Source organism: Ustilaginoidea virens, chromosome 5 (assembly GCF_000687475.1).
Source record: "Ustilaginoidea virens chromosome 5, complete sequence".
NCBI classification, from domain to species: Eukaryota; Fungi; Ascomycota; class Sordariomycetes; order Hypocreales; family Clavicipitaceae; genus Ustilaginoidea; species Ustilaginoidea virens.
The window spans coordinates 4,100,245-4,123,161 of record NC_057320.1 but is presented as its reverse complement, the minus strand read 5'-3'; the positions used below and the strand labels follow the sequence as shown (position 1 = coordinate 4,123,161).

Sequence of the window (22,917 nt, the reverse complement as noted above, 5' to 3'; positions counted from 1 at the left end):
CGTTTTCTGGTTATCTTATATTTGCCTTGCCTTTATACTTGCCCTGCTTTATAGCACTTGTATAGTCTTAGGACTTAGTGAAAAATCTAGTATCATACTAAGATTAGTTCACAGGTCGCAGACAGTCTCGTGCCATCTAGCTAGCTAGTAAGGCTTTGCTTTATAGTGACCTTGAAAATTGCAATATTTCACATTCATCAGGTTATTATATACCCTATATAGGCTTCAAAGGTCTCTACTACTATAGTTCAAAGAGTTATTACGATTCCTATTGCAATAAGGCTTTAAATAGGTCTGCAAAGACCCCTATATCTTTATCAATAGCTTCCTTATTATATTCTTCTATATTGATAACCTAGTCGTGCTTTACTATAAGTTACGAATAGAGGCATTCGAATCGTTCTATATAGCATTAATAGCAGCATTTAAGATTAAGGATCTCGGCGAGCTATAATAATTCTTAGCAATTAAGGTTATTCATAATCGCATAGCCGGAAAGTTATAGCTTATATAGAGGGCTTATTTCGATAAGCTGGCGATAAAATATAACCTTACTGTATTTAATAATGCTAAAGACCGCCTTCCGGAGCACCTACTGCATACTATAAGACTTAAGGCATTCGATAGGATAATAGAACTATATAATACGAAGCGATACTAATCGATAGTAGGCTCATTAGTATATCTAATTATAATTATAAGGCCTAAACTAGGCTATACTGGATCGCAGCTATTAAGATTCCTTTAAAATCCAGGTCTAGACTATTTATAAGCCGTAAGGAAGGCACTCGATTACGGCTATACGTAGAAAAATACCACAATAGAATTCCAGGCTAATATAGCAGAAATAGAGGTATTTTCTAATACTTCCTATACCGACGATATTACAATACGATAAAGTAGTTAGGGCTATATAATTAAGCTCTTTAGCGGCCCAATTATATATAAATCGGGTCAATAAGATACTATTATAATATCATCAATAGAGGCAGAGCTTCTTGCGATATCTTATACGGCAAAGGAGGTTATCACCTTTAAGAGATTATACAAGGAAGTTAGGCTTTAATTATATGCCGATATCCCTATAATTTAATACAACAATATCTAGACTATTTGCCTCTTAAAAGAGGAATTCTTCAAGCTCGTAATGCAGCTTTATTATATAGATATTCATCATTATTAGCTACGCTAAGAGGTTTAGAAAAGAATAATCGATATTATATAGGTTCCAATAGGCAATATAGTTGCTAACGGTTTTATAAAGCCCCTAATAGGCCAAAAATTTAAAATCTTCCGCCAGCAACTTAGGCTCATTATTTTAAAGGGATCCTATAACGCTAGACCGCAATCTTACGATATTAACCTTAATGATAAGGAAGAGCCTTAGAAGGACTGAAAGATGCCCTAAAAAATCAAATTAGAACAGGCTTTTTAATAGCTACACTTATTTCTTATGAGAATTAGAATCTACGGTTTATTATTATTTTCTTACTTTGTATATATGCTATTGGGCCAATTTACCCCTAAATAGGTAGCCTATACAACAACGGTACCGTCATTTTCCGCATATCGGTTTGAGTGGATTGATATTTCTACTTATTATCTTGCTTTACATTAAATTTAGCTATATAGCAGGATATCCTTGAGAAAGTATATCCTAAGGGGGTATATCGGAGGGAAATTAGCTTATCTGTAATGTGGATATCGGTTATATCCGAGGTCGGATATACCGAGTTCCCCCTAGATCAGTAGGCCCTTAGGGGTACCCCTTTTCCCACTATAAATAGCTGGGAACATAAGTCTCTTCGAGGAGACTTAGTTCCTTCAATCAAGCATTATCGCATCTTTCCCTATGCATTCTGATAGGAGGTGAGTCAAACGTCAACTTGGTGGCTCGGGAGTGGGGAAGTTGGCGATCAGAAGGGCGGAGGGCGGCCTATGGAGTCTGGTACATAACAGTACGTCCGCAGTACGTCGCACGTAGCGCGTCGCACGTACCGAGTTCTCCGTACGGCGTGTTCTCAGGCAGGCCAGACTTTCCTGTGCATTTCCAGTCAGGTCTAACCACCCGAGGTACCTACCTAATTGAAGCCTGTTGGAGGCCACAGCCTTTCTTGATATGGTATATATGTTATATATGGCATGGAGATATTCTCCGTCCTCCAACCTCTCCATGCCAAGCGACATTCTTTGCTTTGGTCGTTGGTTAGTAGGTCAGCAGCATCTATCGGCCTGACCAGCCTCTCCTTCCTTCCCTCTTTACTAAACGGGCAACTATGAGGAATGAGCGACCAACACCAGGCGGGGCTCCTCCCCTCGCAGCCGCCACACGTGATAATGGGCCAGCTCCGTGCGCCCCCGAAAAGGGCCAAACGATTCTTACGTGAGGTTTGCCCTCACGGTCATCGACTCCTGCCTTGTTGTTCAATTCCCGCCCGAGGCCTTACGTTGTTGGTGTCACTATCCTTTGGTTCCTTGTGTGGGCTGTGTAACGTGTCAAACCTGAAACTTTAATTTGCCCAACTGGGACGGTTCACAGTTTTCGGGAGGCGGATGTTTCTCTTGCTCCGATATTTTATACGTCACGTTCAGTGCGTAAGAGCTATGACTTGCAATAGCAAGAGGTAGCTTACATGCTACTGATCCTGGAATACCAGGTAGCTCTAGCAGCGCAACTATATTTGATATCGCAAAGTATCTATCGAAGCATCTATTATGGCAGGCATTCATTATACGAGTCATTTCTGGTCGATCGTACTGGAATTGAAACTGGGTGGTTCATGTTCGATTCTTGCCCTCCTTGATGGAATACCGACCTTTTTTGGTCTACCCAAAGTGAAAATGACGGACTTGTCCGCTGGACATTAGCCTTGGCTGAGCTATCGCAATGCAGGGGTTGAAGCAGGAGCTCGTCGGGAATTCGTCTCCGACATTGAAGCAAGAGGCATTCCCTGCATTCCTCGGCTGTCATTCTAGCACAACCATTCCGTTTCGAATCGCGGTTATTGCGACTGGAAAGTCGGTATCGGATGTGAGTATTCTGAAGGCCTCCCTCGGGGAGATATATCAGGTGCAAGAAAGGGTCCGTTATACACAGCGGGGCGGAGGGAAAGACCCTTGGTTCAAAGGACTTGGCGGTTGCTCAGCGCCGGAGGCTTGACCGAAGACCGGCGGGTGTGCGGTTGATGCTTGACCGAGTCGAGGCCGCGATGCTCTCGTCAACCGATGATGGCTTGCGAATCTCCATCGTGGCGATGGTTCTGCAAGTGATGACTCAATGGCAAAACCGCCAGAGTCAAGAGAAGACGAGAACCCACAAAAAGGGACGTTTACGTTGTGCAGCAGCATTGTCCCTGGAAGGCCGGCCTTTCGTCAAAACGGTCCGACAGCCACCGATGTAGGAATCCTGCCGCAAAGCCGAGAGACTTGTGGTACCTTTGAAGAAATAAAAAAAGAAAGAAAACGCCCGGGGAAAACTTGGAAAAGGGGAAAGTCACTGGTGCGTTACGTGCCATGGCAGGTAGAGGTACGTACCGGGCCCGGGTACTTCGGTAACGGAGAGGCGACGATGCCTCGGCTTGCGTTTGTCACCCACACAATCTTCTCGTCACCCGAATCTCGAGTACGTGCTTCAACACACAGCTATCCTCCAACGCGCCGCTCCTACCCTGATCAACCTACAAGCGCCTGGTCATTCAGCAATAACAGCAATAAAAAAACAACCATACGAACCTCTGCTACCCTGGTATTTTAAAAAAACGCAATAAAGGGGGAAAGAAAGAACCATGAAGGGCATTGAAGTTACAGCATATGTCAAGGTACCTGCGAAAACACAACTCCATTCCATCTGAATTTAGGTACTGCCAGCAGCACAAACACCTCGTCTCGTCCCGTCCCGTCTCGTCCTGCCCCGTCCTGGTGCAAAAAGCTAAAACGGCTCTTCTCTACATTGACAGAGTCCGACGGAGCTCAAGGTGTCTGAACTGCCGGACCCTGTTCCCAAAGATGACGAATACTTGATACATGTCCGCGCAGCGGCTACCAACTTCTTTGACGTTCTCCAGATTGCGGGCAAATACCAAAATCAACCACGTGGGTGAATTCTCGGCTCCCAGACCTGTCTGTCTGTCTGTCTGTCTGTCTGTCTGTCTGTCTGTCTGTATTGGTCTTGAGAAATCCTACCCGGCTCTTGTTCGCTAACCAACGCTGTGGTTCCTTTGTCCAACATGCCAAATCATCCAGCCTTTCCATGGGTTGCAGGTGCCGAGTTCGCAGGCGTTGTCATATCCACGCCAAAGGACTCCAAGAACCCCAAGTTCCCTAAGGGTGCCAGGGTATTTGGCGCCACCCAGGGGGCGTATGCCACGAAATGCGCAGTCAAGGAGGCCTCGATGCTCCTTGTGCCCGAGGGCTGGTCCTTTTCCGAGGCGGCCGGACTGTTCGTCACTGCTCCTACCAGTTACGGCGCTCTAGTCGTCAGGGCCAAGCTGAAGCAAGGCGACAATGTCCTGGTTCACGCTGCTGCTGGCGGGGTTGGTCTGGCCGCTGTTCAAGGTAAGAGGAGGTCCTTGCCTTGTAGCTCGTTTCTTATACCAAGGGTGGGGAGGGGAGAGACGGTAAATTCGGGCGTTGCTCCATCTAACTTTGGCTGTTGTTGTTTCGCGTGTGTTGCACAGTTGCAAAAGCTCTCGGCGCTACAGTCATTGCCACCGCGTCCACCCCGGAAAAGCTGCAGGTAGCAAAGTCGTTTGGCGCCGATCACGTCCTCGATTACAAGGATCCCGACTGGCCGGCCAAGGTGAAAGGACTGACCCCAAAGGGCCGCGGCGTCGACATTGTCTTCGATCCTGTTGGTCTGGTAGCCAAGTCAACGAGTTGTACCGCGTGGAACGGCCGTATCCTGATTGTTGGGTTCGCCGGGGGCGCCATCGAAAAAGTTGCCATGAACAAGGTCCTGCTCAAGAACATTTCCCTGGTCGGCATCCACTGGGGCGCGTACAGCATCCACGAGAGGGAAACCATCCCCGTCGTCTGGCAGGGCATCAATAAGCTTGTCAAGGAGGGCAAGTTTCGAGGCACCGAGTTCAAGGACGAGGAGTTTGTTGGACTGGACAGAGTAAAGGACGCGCTGGTCGCTTTATCGGGTCGTGGAACTTGGGGAAAGGTGGTTGTGAAGATCCCGCACGACGGGGCGAGTCGCCTGTAGAGCCAGGTTCGCCTTTGGCCCTCACCGGAGCGACGCAGACTACCTGATAGGTACTTTACATATGCAGGTACCTACATGTATGTAATGGTGGTAAAGAAGGCCCTAAAAGCTCTGGGCCTGGATGCATACGACGTGCTGCCTAGGACGGAAGGACCACTTTCCAACCCTTAACTGCTCCCATCAGCCAAGACTGGCGGGGGTAACGGATGGACCGTTACGGGCACCTCCGTAACTCGACTTTCTACCCGCCATTGGCGTTTCAGACTCCTTTGCGGCGACATTTCTGTCAATCGACATCTCGAATCGCGGTTTATACTATATAGGGTGTGAGCATAGTATTCCCTTACAAGCATTTCGCAGCATAACTTCATGTCGCAACGAAAAAAAAAAAAAAAAGGAAAAAAAAAGGAAAAAAAAAAGGAAAAAAAAAACCATCATTTCGCCTCGAAACAGTGGAATATCAACCAGCCCAGAACCGCACTTGGCAAACCAGTAAACGGCGCGGCAACATCAACGATGCCAGTCTGGTCCCTACATAAGCCGTCGCTGCCACGACCACCGACCATGGATCGTTCCCCGAACTCTTGCCCGCTTGGAAGCCTTCATCCACGTAGCCCGCCTACCTGATTCTGTAGACAGCCTTGTAGGTAAGCCCGACAGCAGGGGCTTTCACACCTCTGCGATCCGTGCTTGACCCAGGGCCGGCTTCGCAAAACGCTCTGGATCCCGATGGCACCCTGAACGAGGACTAAGCCCGACAGGAAACAGGAAAATACGGAAGAGACCCCAGCATGGCGCCGTAGGTTGTAGAGCGTCCAGCTTGAACGGCAAGATTGAAGTTTGGGCCAGGGAAAGCCCTGCGTGATGACCAGCACCCCCCCCCCCCCCCCTTTTCCCAACAATGTCCCGCGACTGACCCAACACTTGGGCAAGCGAGGCGGCCTGTGGGTGAGTACCGCTCTCCCTTTGTACCACATCTTGTCCGGCGTCTATAAGTGGCTTTTCAAAAGAATGATGGTTCCAGCAAGAAAAGAGGTTGGCGAACATTATGACTCGCAACGATCCCTGAAGGGGCCATGATGGTGATCAAGGTACCCCAAGAAGACGGTTATGATGCTTGTCCCAACGATCCACGAGAAACCTGGCCGATATTCGCGACGCGGACTGCCGCTGTCGAGCCTCGGGCTTAAATGGGGCGGGTTCGTTCTGTTCGGCGTTGCCTGTCGCAGTGTGACGTGGAATGCCTCTCATCTTCGTAAGCAAGTGGTTTGGTACGCTTGGCAGTAGCGTTGGCCATGGGCGCAAGCCGAAAAGCCACAGGATGGCGCCATCGAGTATCTTGAGGTCCAAGCCTGGACCTGGAGAACAAAACAAAGCGCTGGTGTGGTGTGGTGAAAGCTCAAGTCAAGCCTGACGAACGGAGCGATCGATGCGATGGAGCCAAATGCCAGGTTACCGGAGATAACTCGACATGTGGACCTAAAGTACCTCGCAATACTTGCCGCATAGTACTAAGGTACCTATGCAGCACCCATCAGGTACCTACGTGCTATGTGCCGGGACCTGTGGGCCTGCCAAGTAGCTCCCGTTTCAGCACCCACCCGGCCGTTTGGCCTCCAGTCACTAGCGCCTTCCACGATTTTGCCCACTTCGGACCCCGCCAGCAGCCCCGATATCGACGTTGGCCCCTTCGCAAAAAAGCCAGGCCTTGTCGGGGTCGCCCGCAACTCCAGAGCAACAAACCACGACCTCGAGTTTCTCGAATCAGAAACATGGTTCCGCCGTAATTCCCGACCCGGCTGCCGAATCCCAACGCACGCTCACCCGAAAACAACGCTCCATCACGCCAACAGCACGCAAGTGCCTTTCAAAAAGCGACACCGCCATGGCCTCTGCCACCTCTCCAGCCGCCTCGCTTCTTAAGCGACAGCTCAAGGAGATGCAAACGTGCAAGGATCTTCCCGGAATATCATGCGGTCTAGTCAGCGACAGCAACATATTCGAATGGGAGGTGATGCTCATGATCAACGACGATTGCAAATACTACGGCGGTAAGATGCCGCTGCAGCTTTTCCTCGCCAGAAGGATTTCCGCAAAGACTTTTACGGAATATCAAGCCCCTGCATGCTCACCACCACCACCACCACCACCACCACCACCACCACCACGACGCACGGCTGACCATTCCGTCTTGCAGGAGGCAACTTCCGAGCGATTCTTGTCTTCCCCCCAACGTATCCCCACATGCCGCCCTCCCTGACGTTTCAAGACCCCATCCCTTTCCACCCGAACATCTATCCCGACGGAAACCTGTGCATATCTATTCTACACCCCCCCGAGGAAGACGAGTACGGCTACGAAGCCGCCTCGGAGCGGTGGAGCCCCGTGCAGACGCCAGAGACGATCCTCCTAAGCACAATCAGCCTGTTCCACGATCCCAACAACGAGAGCCCGGCGAATGTGGAGGCGGCGAGGATGTTGCGCGAGGAGAGCCAAGGGAAGCACAAGGACTTTAGGAAAAGGTGCAGGAAGTGCGTGAGAGAGAGCCTGGGCGAGGACTAGGGCTGATGAATGCCTGGATCGCGGAAGGAAGCCCAGACGCGCAGACGGAACCGGGACGGAATGGGTTGAGGGCTCAATTTCACGCACAGCAAGCATCCTTGGAGCGACGAGTTGCTCGTTTTGTCGTCGGTCGACTTTCCATAGCGTGGCCGGCGTTCACGGTGTGGGGTACCGGACCTGCATTTGCGAAGTTTTTTTTTTTTTTTTTTCCAACTCCTGATTCTGGAAAGGAAGCCGTGCAGGCTGTATGTAGCCAATGCACCACTCGGTACCGTCAGCTTGCACTTACGGATGGTGGAAATCTCGGGTGCGTCGAGGAGCGCCGCAGTTGCGGGTTTCACGCAGCCGGCACTGATCAGAGGCAGGTGTGTGTTACCTCGACGTGAAGTCGGCATTGCAGCCTTTTATGCAGTCTGTTGACGTTCCCATGAGCCGCTTGCCGCAAGTCGGACACTGCATGTACTGGAACCCCGAATCCCTGCAAGGTACGGAAGTACGCCGTAGGAATCTAGCCATCTGCTTTGACACGGAGTAAAGGGTCCAGAATGGGACCATGCGTTGGTACGTTTTGGTGACGGGCTACGGATGAGGGAGAGGAAAGCCCGGCGTTGCTGTTCTGAATGTATGTTCGACAGATGTGCTCCGTACCGTCTTTTGAAACGCGTCGTCTTCTTTCTTTTCCCCCTCAAGCGCAACCAACGTCTTTCAACACTCGGCCAGGTTGAATCAGAGGTTCTTTTCTCGCTGGTCGTCCCTGACTTGGTCTGTGCTTTTGTGAAGTAGTTGCCATGATTATTTTTACAGCATAAGCTCCTGGGTGTATTCTATTGACGAGTTTTACTCTCGAACGAGAAAAAAAAAATAAAAATAAAAAAGGTAGAATGAAATTCGAGTGCTCTAATCGCTCAGCCCGATAATGCTAGCCATGACGCGATCCCACTCCTCGTCCCATCGCAGGGATCCCTCCTTGATCGCCCCCCTTTTCAGCTTGGCCAGTTCGTCCTGCCCCTCTTCACTGAACAAGCGGCCAAAGATATTCTTCAGCTGATCGGCTGTCTCAAACCCGCAGCCATTCTCGCCCTCCTTGACAAGTTCTCCAAAGCTCTCAAAGGCGGAATACGCCGCCACAGGTAGGCCAGCCCCGAACATATCCACCACCTTCATGGGAAGGTCGACTCCGGAACTAGACTTGTGCAAGGAGATGCCCAGGTCAGCGCTGGCGAGAAGCGAGGCATATTCGCGGTTCGAAAGCCAGGCTGTCAGTATCTTGACGCCTGGAAGACGACCGCCTTCCTGCATCTGCTTAATCATCTCGACATACTTTTCCTTCTCGGGACCCTTCCCGGTGATGATGGCTAGGATTGGCGACGGGGGTTCCGACGTGCCATCGCCTTCATGGGGATTGGCATAGGAGACGAGAGCTTCAATGAGCATGCTGAAGTCCTCATCCGGCGTCCAGGACGTGCTGCTCACAATGAGCCTCATGTGTCCATCCATGATATCCTTGAAGTGGGATTTCGTCTGCGGAAGTCGCGAAAGGAATTCTTCCCTCGCCTTGCGTGAAGTGATGGGCTGGAAGAGGTGGGCAGGTCGATCATGGAGGGTGTGCACTGGGTTCTTCAGGTTGAATCGCGCTCCGCGTAGCTCACGAGCCATGGCATCAGTGACTGCAAGATTGACGTTTCCCAAGAATTTACCCAGAAAGATTTCGTACCACCTGTAAAATGGCACCAAGATGGCGTACAGGGGTTTCTGGGCGAGGATGGTGTGCCCATAGTTGTGCCAGTCAATGACAACTTTGCTGCCGCGAATCCAAGAGACGAGGAGCGCGACATGGAAAGTAGGGATTGATGGAGGATTCTGCGGCCATGTCAGCAAGTCCATGGTATGTGAGGTCCGCTTGGCTCCCTCAGAACTGACCTGGATAATGATCCACTGGGCCGCTGGTGTCGCCCACATCATGGTATAGAGCAATGTCCAAAACTGTTGCATCACCTTGCACGGTATGTTGAGGAAGAAAGGCAGCGTGCCCCAAGCAATCCACTCCGGCTGAGGTGCCAGAGCGTACAGGGAAACTCTCTCATTGCCAATGAGGTCGGGGTGCCTCGACGTTTCTGCACGAACAGAATGCATTCTATTAGCAAGGGATACGGTGAGAAACAAAGCCCCGAGAATCTGGTCTTTACCTTTGTAGGCTACAATGTCGACTTTCCTGCCATGTTTCGCAAAGCTAATGGCGTGGTACTGCATACGCGGGCTCCGGCCAATATCACCCAGAACCAAGATCTGGATGTGGTTGTCTCCTGGTTTCTCAGGTGGGTGATATCTGCTTGGGATCATGTCGCAGAGCCGGCTCGCCAGCCATCCCAGTGTTTTCAGGCCATACTTGAGCACAAAGGCCGATATGATGCCTGCCAGTACTGACAAGACAAATGCAGTGGCCATTGCTCACAGACTTGATGCCGAGAATGTTTGAGCAGACATCCAGCGGAAGACGAGAAAGAAAGCCGTTTCCAGAAGCTGCGTGTCGGATAGCCAGAAGATTCTACGTTAGGCTATGGTAAACCACGAAAACTGTATCGATCACGCCAAGGCAACCGCTTCTCAACGTGCACATGGCAGAAACGGTTAGCAATCGTAGGGGATGCTCATCAGAGCGATCACGAGCGGATAGCTTTCGTTGGAGAATCGCTTGGCCTTTACTGCTTTTCTTCCAAGACGGGGCCGGGTTCCTTTGGAGATGTCAAGCGCGGCCTGTTGTGCCAAGAATCAAACCAGCACGTCTGCATGTGGTTTGGCACGTTGCAGCTAGCTAGTCGCTGCAATTGATGGGAGTCGGCCAGGATCCTCCCGCTCATTACAGTGGGGCCTGGCCCTGGAAGCAGCCAGCTGCTATTTCGTCAATACTGTGCTCCGTACGGAGTACATAGTACATTCTAACGTCCGTACTCCGTACTCCGAAAGGCAGATATCAAGTCTAGCAAACTGGTTACTGATCCCTACTCAAGTATCCGTACTCCGTATATAATTGTTTTGCCCGTTCGCGTGAAAGCATGTGCGTTGCCCGGGATTTCCAATCCCCTAAACGTCTTGCCACAGGGTCTTGCCACTGGGTCTTGCCACTGGGTCTTGCCACGGGGCCCGTGGTTTGTATGAAAACGCCAGCTTCAAATTTCGAATCTTCAGACTTCGGCCCAGGCAAGATGGCGGCGTCATTCCATGCAGTCGGGCTGCACGCGTGTAGGGAAGCTGCTTCCAACCGATGCATCGAATGTGTTCGATCGCCAGAAGGACATACCGTGTCACGCCGAATCGCTTCATCGGGGTTTGCTTTCCAAAGGATGGCTCCGCCCACTCGGCCGCCCACTCAAGGGCTACTACAGTCACTAAAGGAACCTGGAAGATGAGAATCGAGTTGTCGCCCTAGTTCTCGGTGGTCAAGGCAAAGGAACGAGGTTACTTTTTGGAAGTTCCAAACCCGGTGAACCCCATTTGAGCCATCATGTCATCCTCGTCATGTTCACCATCGATTCGCACATCGTCACCATACTCCTTCTTGACCTTGGCAGCTTCTTCCCTTTCATGACGCTTCTTCTCTGCCTCGTCCCTCCTCTTCTGTCGCCTCTCCTCCAGTTCCTTCTCCCGTTCTTCCTCCCTTAGTTGTAGTCTTTCTTGGAGACTAGTCGCCTTATCTTTTTCCAACTCCTCCTTCTTTCGAATATAATACGCAATCCGCTCGTGAACCTCCTCCACGGTGGCGCGCTTAACTTCGGTGGTTTGTCCAGTATTGAGAAGATGTTGAATAGTATTCAAATGCTCGATGAATTGTTTGTTATCCTTGAACGTAAGGTCGCAAGGCTCGCAGTAGAAACCTGCGCTTCGACCTCGTTTGCCAACACCAGCGCCAGCAGGCACGAGTTGGGTTTTTCCCACCTGTGCTGTCAGATCAATAACACTCCTCCTGGCGGTAGTATATGTTTCGTCGCCCGTCAATGGCTTGTGGTATTTCTTGCCAGCAAGCTTGGCCTCATACCGAGCCTTGGCTTCCTCCTTTTCCTTGGCTTCGCGCTCCTTGGCCTTGGCGGCGTAGTCATCCAGGTCCCAGGTCTTCCGGAAATCTGTGTCGCCTGCAGGGGCGCCATATGCGCTTCCCTTCTTAGAGTCGGTCATAACGAACGGGACGCGAGAGGTAGATGCTTCGTCTTGTCGTACGTGCCATGTGGGATGGATGTCGGGGCGGTGGTGTGTTGCAGAAGTGGCATGGGCGCAACTTCTCGCAGGCACGCAGCTACTGGAGGTGTTTGGTGTAAGAGGAGCAATACCCAGGTACATGCCTCCGATGCCTGCCCAGCAGGCCCACTTAAGTACCTCCTAGATACTGTACCTACAGTAGCTTCTTTAGCTTGTTGAATTGCCCCGCGGAGGTGCGGGGGGGAGTAGTAGAAACTGTACGAGTCCCGATTTTTTTTCCCCTTGGGCACCACATTGATCGATTTTGGGGACATCAATATGCGGCTTTGAAGCACAAGGTGATATTGCCATACTTTTGTACGAGCAACATGCTGTATCTCGTTGGTCTAGGTCTCTCCGATGAGACTGACATCACCGTTAAAGGGCTCGAAATTGTCAAAAGGGCATCAAGAGTCTACCTGGAAGCTTACACAAGTGTCCTACTTGTAGACCAATCTGTGTTGGTACGCATAAAAGCAGGCAAGGTGATGCCATGACGCTGGCTAATTTCTTCCAGGAGGGCTACTATGGACGTTCAATTACGATAGCTGACCGTGAGATGGTCGAGTCCAATAGTGATGAGATTCTGCGCGACGCCCAAACCCAAGACGTCGCTTTCTGTGTTGTGGGGGACCCATTCGGGTAACAAATTTATTTGCGTTCTCACAACGAGGTTGACCATCAAGCTGACCATTTCTGCAGCGCCACTACGCATACAGATTTGGTGATGAGGGCTAGAGAATTATCCATCCCGGTTCGAACAGTTCCGAACGCCTCTATTATGTCGGGAATCGGCGCGTGCGGACTACAGCTATACAATTTCGGTCAAACAGTCTCCATGGTCTTCTTTACAGATTCGTGGAAGCCGGCCTCGTTTTACGATCGGATCAAGGAGAATCGCCACATTGGCCTGCACACATTGGTGCTGGTGGATATCAAAGTCAAGGAGCAGAGCTTGGAGAACATGGCCAGAGGACGGCTTGTCTATGAACCACCTCGGTACATGAGCGCCGGTCAGTGCGCACAGCAAATGCTCGAAATCGAAGAACAAAGACAGGAAGGTGTCTACGGTCGAGATAGCCTGGCCATCGGCGCAGCACGAGTCGGTGGCAAGACGGAGAAGTTTGTTGCAGGTACTCTAGAAGACCTTTGCTCAGCCGACGATGAGCTGGGACCGCCTCTGCACAGTCTAGTCCTGCTAGGCAGGAGAACACATGAGCTCGAGCATGATTTCGTCCGCGACTTTGCGGTGGATAAGGCAAAATGGGACAGAATCTGGAAGGAATCTTATGGGAAGCAGCTGTAGATTGAGGGCGAACGAGGCAAATTGTTTAAGAGTCGAGACCAGACCGCGACTCCCGCCGACGTGCCGGGACGACGTGCCGGGAGAAACTGGTGAACCTGCCTGGCATGATCAAAGAGGTGCGGAGCCGAAACAGTCTGGTATTCCCTCCTGGCTCGCTTGTAGCAGGCTTGGGCCAGTTCAGCGAGAGAAGGCCCTCCAGACATTGCAAGAACTAGACTGCGGAGTCCGTACTCCGTACACGTCCGAGAGACGTCATCTTGTAAACAGGCAGGTTTTCAATTACCCGCATTCAACACGAGCGGCGGGTGGCTACGGTAGCTAAGCGGTCAGTCCAGGAATCTCGACCGCCGTCCAAGTGATGCAAATTGATGAGAAGCACCCCCGTATGCGCCGCAAGGCTTGATCTGTTTTAAGTTTCAATGTGAATAAGACTTCTTACCTCTTGTTGACGCTTGTCAAGGGCTGGCAGGCTTCCAAGGGCCTCAGGGCCCCACTGCACTGTGCGGTCACCCACGTCACTCAGCCACCTGGGGGCCTTGGGGAAGAATTTTGACATTGAATCAAACATCAATACATGTATGTATCAAATGATTGCGGAGTGCCAGTGCCAGTGCCAGTGCCGTTAGTGCCGTTAGTGCCAGTGCAATCCCAGCGGCAAGCTATCTGCATGAGAGGTAACCAAAGGTCAACGTGCATAGCTCGAGGAGTTCCAGGTAGGTAGGTACATAGTCAGTCTCAAACTGGACGGAACTCGAGACAACCGTTTTACGACATTATCCTTGCGCGTCCAACTTGGTCCCGCCGCTCCTCACCTCTATTCCACTTCCCACTCCACCACTCTCCGCGCTTCCTCTCCTCGGACGTTCGCTACCTAGGCCTTCAATGCCTGGCCTTTCCCGCACCCGTCTCATCATTTCTTAAGTAATCTTCAGGCGGTGCCCGTCGTCTCGTTCAGTTGCTGCTGATTCGGTGCTCGGAACCCGACCCGCCTTTTTTTTTTTCGTGAGATCTTGTCAAAGCCACACAGGGACTCCGAATCGGACGACAATCTTGTGCGACATATCCCAGCAGGTACAGGCTACCGAGTACTCTGTAAGGGGAAGCTATATGCAGAAACATCGACTGCCGATTTCCAAGGCCTCTTCCATCCTGCTACCCCCTTCCCCTGCGGTTTGGAGCTCGCAATCAGCAACTGGCAGCGGGTCGGGTCTTCTCCACAAACACCTGGTTTTGCCTTTTCCAGCTGCTTGTCACTGTTACTGGGTGGCCATCACACTACTCGGGACATTGTTCCTCGTCATTTTGCGATCCCTCAACTGCTGAGGCTCTTTTCTTCTTCTTCTTTTGCCCCTTTCCTTCTCCTTCTGCCTCTTCTTCTTCTTCTTCTTCTTCTTCTTCTTCCTCAGTTTGTTGCGGTAATAAACTCCACCTGATGGGCGGTCTGAGACCCTACTGCCTTCTTGTGTTTATCCTTGTTTGTCTAGTAGAGCGTCGGTGAATCACAGACCTCCCCGAGCGTCGCCTTAAACTTCGCACCTCCGTCAGAGAAAGACGAGAAAAACAAGACTCATCATGTCTGCATCTTCAACAGTAAGCGTCAGCCCCCTCGACCACGGCGCTTTTGTGGTTGGTTGCGGTGCACACCGTGTGTGTTTTCTAACCTTTCGATAGACCATGTTCCCGTGGGAGTGTCGAGACAGGGAAGACCAGGCAAGGGCGGCATACAATCACCCCTTAAGACGCACCAACCAACTCCTCGTTGAGGAGAACATGAGGCTGAAACGAATGTTGCGCGAAAATGGCATATCTTGGTCACCAATTGCGCAAGCCCATATGCTGCAACAGAACCCTGCGCATCGACGACGCACTCGAGCTTCCAAGTCATCGCACGATCTGGGCTGCCCAAGCTTGCCAACCGAAGTCATCCTACGGATCATGAAGTTCGCCTTGAAGAGTCCGTATCCACTCATTGATCCATTATCTCCCCTCACTCCGGAACACTTGACCGAGAGAGAAAAATCGCGCGGCAATCAGATTGCCATTCACTTTCTGGCCACCTGTAAAGCCCTTCATGTTGAAGGGACTCGTTGCCTTTGGGAGTCAAACAGCTTCGTCTTCACTACTCCCGAAGCTTTACGTCACTTCTCCGAACTGAGCCCGCAATATCGGAACAACATGACTCGCCTGAACTTCCGGGTCATTGCGTGCTATTACGATGACCAGCGCGTTAAACACCGGCTCGAACGAAGCTATCACCCTGATCTTAAAAAGGACCAGTTATTGAAGGTTCAGCTACGCCCCAAAGAGCCTCCTCTTATCCGAGGTGGGTTCCGTTGCTACACCTGGTCCCAGATCGCCGACTTTCTGATTGCTCTTCGTGCTCCATATGATCCAAGCAACAAGGATAAGCACAAGCCGCGGCCTCGACTTCTTCCATCACTTTCCCTGCTCCGGATTGACCTTGTCAATTTTTCCGAAACCCTCCTCCCATTTTCTGGTTCAGAACTACACGAAATCGCGTCTCATGAGCTGGGATGCACGCTCAATGAACTTCAGGTGACTGGCATGCCGTTTGATGATGCTGGCATGAAGGCTTCGGCGGAATTGAGCGGCATGCTGAAGGATGAGGGATTGTATTTGGATGGATCTGCAGCATTTATAGCCCACTCAAGGCATTTGCAGACACTATCTGGGAAGAAATGGTGTGCTCGAGTGGTTCGTGCATACAAAGGAAAACACGGGGCTGGCAATAACGATGAAAACGAAGACGACGATGACGACGGTGACGACGACGACGACGACGACGACGACGGGGACGACGGCGACGGCGAGGATCTGCTCGAGGAAGGGCATTTCCACCCCAGAATGGGTGCTATGCCAGCTGCACCTGCAGAAGAGGGCCATCCATCGTCCACTCGCGATGAAGATAAAGTTATATGGAAACGAGTTCCAATTTCTCGGGAAGGTCAGGAACGCCAATGGGTGCAATTCTCTCGTCTTAGTGGGTATGAGATTGCTGATCAAGAGTGGGAAACCGACGACGAAGGTCTTTGTCCATGTTGCGGCGAACCCCATCCCAACTCGTCGCTTCTCAACTTTCTGATGGGCGACGATGACGACATTATGGACCTTGACTGAAGAAGACATGGCTCTTTAAAGTGCAGTGCTTCCCATTACGTTATTTTTTTTTCCCCATCTGCACATGCTGGGTTTTGGGGATTATGGTGGTGGAGGACCACAATAACATGCGACCGCCCAACATAGACAGGCGGAAACCAGTACTGAAAGAAAGTCACGCTTTAGATACCCCTAGCTTTATTCGGGCCACGATTGCTGTCTGCTTCCGGCGTACGTACAAGGATTGTGGGCTTTGTTTAATTTGCTGTTCCGAAGAGCTACTCTTGAAACGTTTGCAGCGAGCCGAAAACCGGCTAGCTGTGCTTGAGATGAATCATGTCGAGTTACTACTACCTTATATTGCAAATGCAGAAAGAGTATTTTGAAATCTGGCGGAGCGGCACGGACTTGGGACTACTCGTGACTTTGCCTTTGGGCGATTGATACGGAGAGGCATCTTTTTTGGCAGAAAACATCGGGACCCGTCCTGTCGTGGCTTCTACTTGCCTGCTGCTACGCGCGCTATTCCTGCTTCTGGAAGAGTTTTGGGCCCTTGCGACATTGCTGACGAGAATGACACTACTGAGGGTTGTGGTCAGACTTAGCAGCAGCTCCGTCAGCCTCCCAGTGCTTGTGGTCTACATTACAGAGCTCGAAATCGACCAGGACTAGCACGGGGTGCGGTTTATGCATGCTAGGTGAAGCCCAAGGCCCATACTGTATTCCTGTTGAAAGGTGCGTGTATCACAGGGTAGAAAACGGTGGCGTAATCCTAGATTCACACCTGTGGGACTGAGCAGGGCCTGCAAAGGGCGCCCCTACCGTTTTTCTATAAAAGTTAGCTCTCGGTGGCTTCTTCGTTGCCACTTTGGTATTACAGTACAACGACTTTCCTCTGATTTGCAACAATTCCGCTCTACCAGACGCTACGCATGTGCTTGTTTAGTTCCTGGGCAACTTCGGTAGGCCTAGGCACAGGCACTCCGTCGGAGGTACGGTAGGTACGGAACGCAAGTTGACTTCGGGTGAAGGTTTGGAGTGGGGAAGTGCCTTAGGTACCTAGGAGGTAGGTACTTATAAAGTGCGAAGTACCTCATGAGTACTCCTATTCCGGCGCCAGTATGACCCGACGACCTACCGGGTACCTGCTTTAGAGGCCTTATTATCGCTGGCCTTTATTTGTAAGCAGCCTGGCACTACTACGCAAGGCAACCCCTGGCAATCTATAATCTCCTGGCGGCCAAACATCCTACAGGCTTCCTTCGCAATCTTTGGGGCATGTCCGATCGTAGATACGTGGCGATTGCCTGCTATCTGGGTCGTGTTAGTCTCATGCGGAAGCCAGAAGGCCTTGGGAATTCTTCAAAATGAAGTTTCATGGCGTTCATTACCCGTCGACCGTGGCCAGGGCGGCCATGATGGCCATGGTCTTGTTTTCATCAACCGTTCTGTCGGAACACACCAGCAACTGGGCCGTCTTGGTCTGCACATCTAGATTTTGGTTCAACTATCGGCATCTTGCAAACGTGCTCTCGATCTACCGAACCGTGAAACGGCTTGGAATTCCCGACTCGCAAATCATCCTTATGCTGCCCGACGACATGGCCTGCAACCCACGCAATGCTTTCCCTGGTACGGTGTACAGCAATTCGGACAGAGCTGTCGATCTGTACGGGGACAACATCGAGGTCGACTACCGCGGCTACGAAGTCACTGTCGAGAACTTTATCCGTCTCCTGACCGACCGTGTCGGCGACGAGATGCCCCGCAGCAAACGTCTCTTGACAGATGAGCGAAGCAACATTCTGGTGTACATGACTGGGCACGGCGGCAACGAGTTCCTAAAGTTCCAGGATGCCGAAGAGATTGGATCGTTTGACCTGGCAGATGCTTTTCAGCAGATGTGGGAAAAGAAAAGGTGCGTGCAGAGGGGAGGCGGACGGCGTCGTCAAAACGTGGATGGCTCACTGACTGCGAATGGGGGAAAAAAATCAGATACCATGAAATTCTCTTCATGATCGACACCTGCCAGGCAAACACCATGTATAGCAGGCTGTACTCCCCAAACATCATCGCCACCGGCTCGTCCGAGCTCGACCAATCATCATACTCTCATCATGCCGACAACGACGTTGGAGTTGCCGTCATTGACCGATATACGTACTACAATCTGGAATTTCTAGAAAATCAAGTCAAGGACTTGAACAGCGGGAAGACGGTGGGCGACCTCTTTGACAGCTACGATTACGAGAAAATTCATTCCCATGCTGGCGTGCGATACGACCTTTTCCCCGGCGGCGCGGACGGCGCTCGAAGTCGCCTCATCACGGACTTTTTCGGCAACATCCAAAATGTTGAAGTGGACCGTGATGCCAGCTCCGCGCTGGAGGAGCAGTTGCTTTCGCTGAGCAGATCCATTACATTCTTGCGGCAAAAGGAGGCTGAGGAGGGTGCCTCGCCACGCAACAGCAACAACAACAGAGACAACAACAACAACAACTACAACAAGACAACGTCTTCAGAGTCGGAGACCAAGATTCAAAGCGCTACTGTCCTGACGAGTGACAAATGGTGGACAAAAAAGGTCATTGGCGCTAGCGCCCTTGCAGGGTCCGGCTTGCTTTGGGGTGTTGGCTCCTTGTTGAAAATTTAAACGGCGCTTCAAGTTGCCAATAGAAATGTTTTTGAGGGTCGGACTGACTTGGGAAGTAGGCATGTGTCCGTGGCGTTTGGCGGGTTGGTGAGGTGCTTTTTTCCATCTGTGTGATCGCGTGGCTTTATTTTCTTGTCAACTCTTGTATACCCTGGTCAAACTGCGTCTTTCAAGGTCGATGAGAATTTTGCTAGACTTTGTGCATCCGCCGTCTTTTGCTTGGACTTGAAAAGCGTAAACCTCACTGTTGATGGGAGGAATTATTCATGCTGGGTGAGGCGACAAAGGTACGTGCCAATTTATCTTAGTAAGCAAACTCAAATGGATAAAAAAACCAACCCGAAGGCTGATTTGCAAAGCATCGAGGAGTTTCTGGTCGTAAACTGGAGGACCATTGACAGATTCCAGAGACGCACACTCACCTGCAAGTCGTGTCCTTCCAAGTGGGTAATTTGTCGCCAAGTCAAGGGACTCTGTTGATCTAGGCTTCAACTGGGCCGTGGATGAACTGGAAGTCATGATACGATCAAAAGTGAGTAACGACTGGCAACTGTCTTGAAGCCTTTTGCGTTGCATCGAGATCTACCGTTCAATCAAAAGGACAAGGGCACATGGGGTCTCTTTGGTTCCCTTTGGTGCAAGCCGATTCACCATTCACCATTCACCATCTTGGACAAGTGGCGTGTTGAAAGAAAAGCGCGACAAGTCACAAGACAACGGTCAGATGCGATGGCCACATGCTCTAACAGCTACAGATAGGCTCGGCCGTTAGAACCACTCGAGCTCCGGGCGCGCCCTATTGCACCGCATGCTATTGCCTGGTCCTGCGATGCCGAACTTGCCGTCGCTGCAGATGACAACATTTACATATTCTTGCCCGAATATTTCGGAACAAACCGCTCGGCAGACGACGCGGCTGAGGATGATCTCGTCAAGCCGCAGTTCAGTCTGGCGCTAACCACCTGCGGCATCATCCGTCCGAACCCAGCCATCAACGGCCCTTTATGCGCCTTTGCGGGTGTGAGCTTGCCGGCCGGCAACTTTGATGAACCGACCATATTCCAAGGGGTCGGCAGCGGAGAATGCACCAAGTCGGGCTCGTCCCTGGGACAGGCGGTGAGGGTGGAATGGTCCCCGAACGGCCTGGGGCAGAACCTTCGGCCTATCCTGAGCGTACTGACAACCTCGGGCAGCATCGTGTCCCTGGGAGAGCATGTAGACAACAGGACAGCCGCCACGGCGGCAAGCGCTCGATGCCGCACATTCAAGCACTGGAAGATTCTCTGGGGCCTGGGCGCGCGGCTACCCATACCTGACGGAGCAAGTGCAGACGGCCTTCGCTACATGAATGAGCGCGTCGTTTCCTTTGCCTGGTCAAAGGAGATAGGCCCCGGGCGGGCTTTGCTGGCCTACGTGAATGACCAGAGGGATGTCGTCGTCATGGCTGTGCAGCTGGTCCAGAAGACCCAAGGGCAAGGGCTGTCCGCAGGCGAGGACGAGTCTGGGTGGGAGATTTTCGAAGCTGCCCGATTCGACGGGAGGGGCCGTCACGATGTGAGCAAACAATGGCCCCTGGGTTGAAGTTGTGCAGGGCGGCCGAGCTGACAGCTGCTCGCTCGCAGGCTGGCCATGCCATGGATCCGGATTTTGTCCCTAGCGGCGGCGCATATTCTGTAAGCTGGAGCCCATGGTTCGCATCAGGGGACTTTCAAACGGCAACAATAGCCTACGTGGCTCCCCACCATGTTGGATTTCGAAGAATCGTCATCGAGGGCGAATGGCGCCGAGGACAGGATCCCGCCATACAGATCGAGCCAGCCGACACTGTGTCGATTTGCACCTTTCTTTCTGCGGATGCGTTTGTAGAATGGGAAGACGCAGTACGTTCCCCTTGCATGTTCCCGTCGCCTCCCCCCCCCCCCCCCCCCCCCCCCTTTCCCTTCCTTTTCCTTTTCCCTTGTTACCTGTTCACTCCTGGCTGGTGCGCCGGATTAACTCGAGACCCCGGGGGGCAAAGATCTGGCACGAGGGACGAGCGCAAATGGCACGCGGCATCATAGCCACGCCGTTCGTTATCAAGCCGTTCCAGGTCAACCTCTGCGGACGTCCCAGTCCGTCGGCCGCGCAGCACTCCACGACAGACTGCGCGACGCTGGTTCCCCACGCGGAAGAAACATGCACGAACCCCATCACCGGTATGTCTGCACTTGTGCTCCGCGTCTGCTTGTCCCGAAAGATGCTCCGCTCCCTGACTTGAAGCAGGGCTCGTCATCCACCGGCCCAACCCATCCAACAAGCCGCCCGAACCTCTCTACTCATTGGTCCGTCTCTCTGCCACGCCGACCAACCAAGATTGGTATCAGACCAACGCACCTCCCGTGGGAAAGCTGCCTCGCTGGGTGGGGAAGATCCAGCGCGCCACGTCGCGCGAGGTGTCCCGCGTGGAAGCCCTGGCCGGCGTCGACTCCCTCTCCGACACGGACTCCGAATTCGACGAGCCAGAGGTCGACATGACCGTCGCGGCGGAGGAGGAAGCCGTCTCCAAGGCACATGCTCATCGCTACAGGCTCTGGGGCATAGCCGCGTCCCCGGGAGGCGGGTGCACCGCCGCCTTGGTGTCGAAGCACGCCACGCAGCATGCCGACCGGCGGCCCGGATCCACGGTCCTCTTCTCGTGGCCCTCGGACGCCCGCCCCGCGCCAGCCGACTCCTGCGCGCCGCCTCTTCTGACGACAGAAGGGAGGGCCTGGGAGGCTATGCACGGGGCCGCCTCGCACCCGGGGGGCTTCTCGTCGCCCCCTGCGGACGAGCCACCCGTCGGCCAGGAGAGCCCGTTGAGGGCGCTGTTCAGGGCCGTCGTCCCCAAGCAAAAGTGCGTGTTCTGCAACGCAGACCTCTTGTCGGCTGGCGACGAGTCCGTCTGCGAGAGGGGCCACCCGTTTGGTAAGTGTTTCGTCTCGTGGCAGAGGGGCGCGCTTGGCCCGGAAACGCAAAAAAAGACTAACGGATCCCGGGCGTCAGCTACGTGCACGGCCACCGGGCTTGCCATCATGGCGCCGGGGGTCTCGCGCATCTGCGCCGTCTGCCAGCTCCGCTGCCTGAACCCGTCGGAGCTGCTGCGCATTGCCCGCCAGCACCTCGGGGCCGGGGCCGTGGTCCAATCGGCCGGCGAGGTGTGCGGCGGCTGCGGCGGCAAGTTCCTCGTCTGACCAACTTGGCGAGCCCTCGTGTGGATGCCGAGCATGCGGCGATATCCTGTCCGTCCGCGTTGCACAAGTACTTAAGGCTCCGTCTCCCGTCTTCTTCACCGCTACTGCTGCCACCACCAGGGGGGCCGGCGCAAACCCACGGTGTGCGCCTCCTCTTCCCCAGGGCCGCCCGCTCGCGCCGGCCAGGAACGGAACCGCCGCGTTGTCCGTTGCGTGGCAGCGACGGCGGCGTCAGCTCGCCATGACGCAGTCGCTGCGCTCGCGGCCCCTCCGTCGGTGGTGAATCCGCCCAAAACCTAGGAGGAGCAGTCAGTCGTCGGGTCGGAGGCAGGGAGAGAAGGCGGTCGGGCAGCTTGATCAAGGGCTGCTAGTGGCTGAATGTTTGGACGGTCGAGAGAGTAGACAAGGTGACGGCTGTCATCTAGCAAGCACTCTGCATGCAGTTGGCGCAACACCCTGTATGCCTAGATCTAGAAACACAGCTGGCAACAGTCCTCGTCATATGCCCAGATATCAGCAACTACTCCGCAGTTGGCACGGCCCTCTCCATATGCCAGGTCTGCAAAATAGTTCCCGACAGCTCCTCCAAAGCTGGCAGCAGTTCTCGTCCCATGCCCAGATATCAGCAACTATT

The 22,917-nt window shown here is 52.7% G+C and overlaps 9 protein-coding genes across 9 annotated transcripts; 6 read left to right on the top strand and 3 right to left on the bottom strand.

Annotated features, from left to right (window-relative positions):
• Positions 1–3,785: 3,785 nt before the first annotated feature.
• UV8b_06834 (uncharacterized protein) lies at positions 3,786–5,206 on the top strand (the record flags this gene model as incomplete). The annotated part of the gene is made up of 4 exons (XM_043144331.1): positions 3,786–3,818; positions 3,957–4,092; positions 4,243–4,554; positions 4,677–5,206. 4 exons carry the CDS (start codon positions 3,786–3,788, stop codon positions 5,204–5,206), a joined length of 1,011 nt encoding a protein of 336 aa, XP_043000266.1.
• Positions 5,207–7,091: 1,885 nt separating this feature from the next.
• On the top strand, positions 7,092–7,768 carry UV8b_06833 (uncharacterized protein; the record flags this gene model as incomplete). The annotated part of the gene is made up of 2 exons (XM_043144330.1): positions 7,092–7,257; positions 7,404–7,768. The coding sequence occupies 2 exons, from the start codon at positions 7,092–7,094 to the stop codon at positions 7,766–7,768; spliced, it is 531 nt and encodes a 176-aa protein (XP_043000265.1).
• An 897-nt stretch (positions 7,769–8,665) lies between these two features.
• On the bottom strand, positions 8,666–10,213 carry UV8b_06832 (uncharacterized protein; the record flags this gene model as incomplete). Its single annotated transcript, XM_043144329.1, has 3 exons — positions 8,666–9,628; positions 9,689–9,882; positions 9,955–10,213. 3 exons carry the CDS (start codon positions 10,211–10,213, stop codon positions 8,666–8,668), a joined length of 1,416 nt encoding a protein of 471 aa, XP_043000264.1.
• Positions 10,214–10,849: 636 nt separating this feature from the next.
• UV8b_06831 (uncharacterized protein) lies at positions 10,850–11,089 on the bottom strand (the record flags this gene model as incomplete). The annotated part of the gene is made up of 1 exon (XM_043144328.1): positions 10,850–11,089. One exon carries the CDS (start codon positions 11,087–11,089, stop codon positions 10,850–10,852), a length of 240 nt encoding a protein of 79 aa, XP_043000263.1.
• A 135-nt stretch (positions 11,090–11,224) lies between these two features.
• Positions 11,225–11,938, bottom strand: UV8b_06830 (uncharacterized protein; the record flags this gene model as incomplete). Its single annotated transcript, XM_043144327.1, has 1 exon — positions 11,225–11,938. The coding sequence occupies one exon, from the start codon at positions 11,936–11,938 to the stop codon at positions 11,225–11,227; it is 714 nt and encodes a 237-aa protein (XP_043000262.1).
• A 389-nt stretch (positions 11,939–12,327) lies between these two features.
• UV8b_06829 (uncharacterized protein) lies at positions 12,328–13,304 on the top strand (the record flags this gene model as incomplete). Its single annotated transcript, XM_043144326.1, has 3 exons — positions 12,328–12,462; positions 12,516–12,640; positions 12,701–13,304. 3 exons carry the CDS (start codon positions 12,328–12,330, stop codon positions 13,302–13,304), a joined length of 864 nt encoding a protein of 287 aa, XP_043000261.1.
• A 1,572-nt stretch (positions 13,305–14,876) lies between these two features.
• UV8b_06828 (uncharacterized protein) lies at positions 14,877–16,442 on the top strand (the record flags this gene model as incomplete). Its single annotated transcript, XM_043144325.1, has 2 exons — positions 14,877–14,894; positions 14,976–16,442. The coding sequence occupies 2 exons, from the start codon at positions 14,877–14,879 to the stop codon at positions 16,440–16,442; spliced, it is 1,485 nt and encodes a 494-aa protein (XP_043000260.1).
• Positions 16,443–17,788: 1,346 nt separating this feature from the next.
• Positions 17,789–19,074, top strand: UV8b_06827 (uncharacterized protein; the record flags this gene model as incomplete). The annotated part of the gene is made up of 2 exons (XM_043144324.1): positions 17,789–18,339; positions 18,417–19,074. 2 exons carry the CDS (start codon positions 17,789–17,791, stop codon positions 19,072–19,074), a joined length of 1,209 nt encoding a protein of 402 aa, XP_043000259.1.
• Positions 19,075–19,591: 517 nt separating this feature from the next.
• Positions 19,592–22,283, top strand: UV8b_06826 (uncharacterized protein; the record flags this gene model as incomplete). The annotated part of the gene is made up of 6 exons (XM_043144323.1): positions 19,592–19,606; positions 19,834–20,628; positions 20,697–20,954; positions 21,092–21,269; positions 21,337–22,017; positions 22,096–22,283. The coding sequence occupies 6 exons, from the start codon at positions 19,592–19,594 to the stop codon at positions 22,281–22,283; spliced, it is 2,115 nt and encodes a 704-aa protein (XP_043000258.1).
• Between the last annotated feature and the right edge of the window lie 634 nt (positions 22,284–22,917).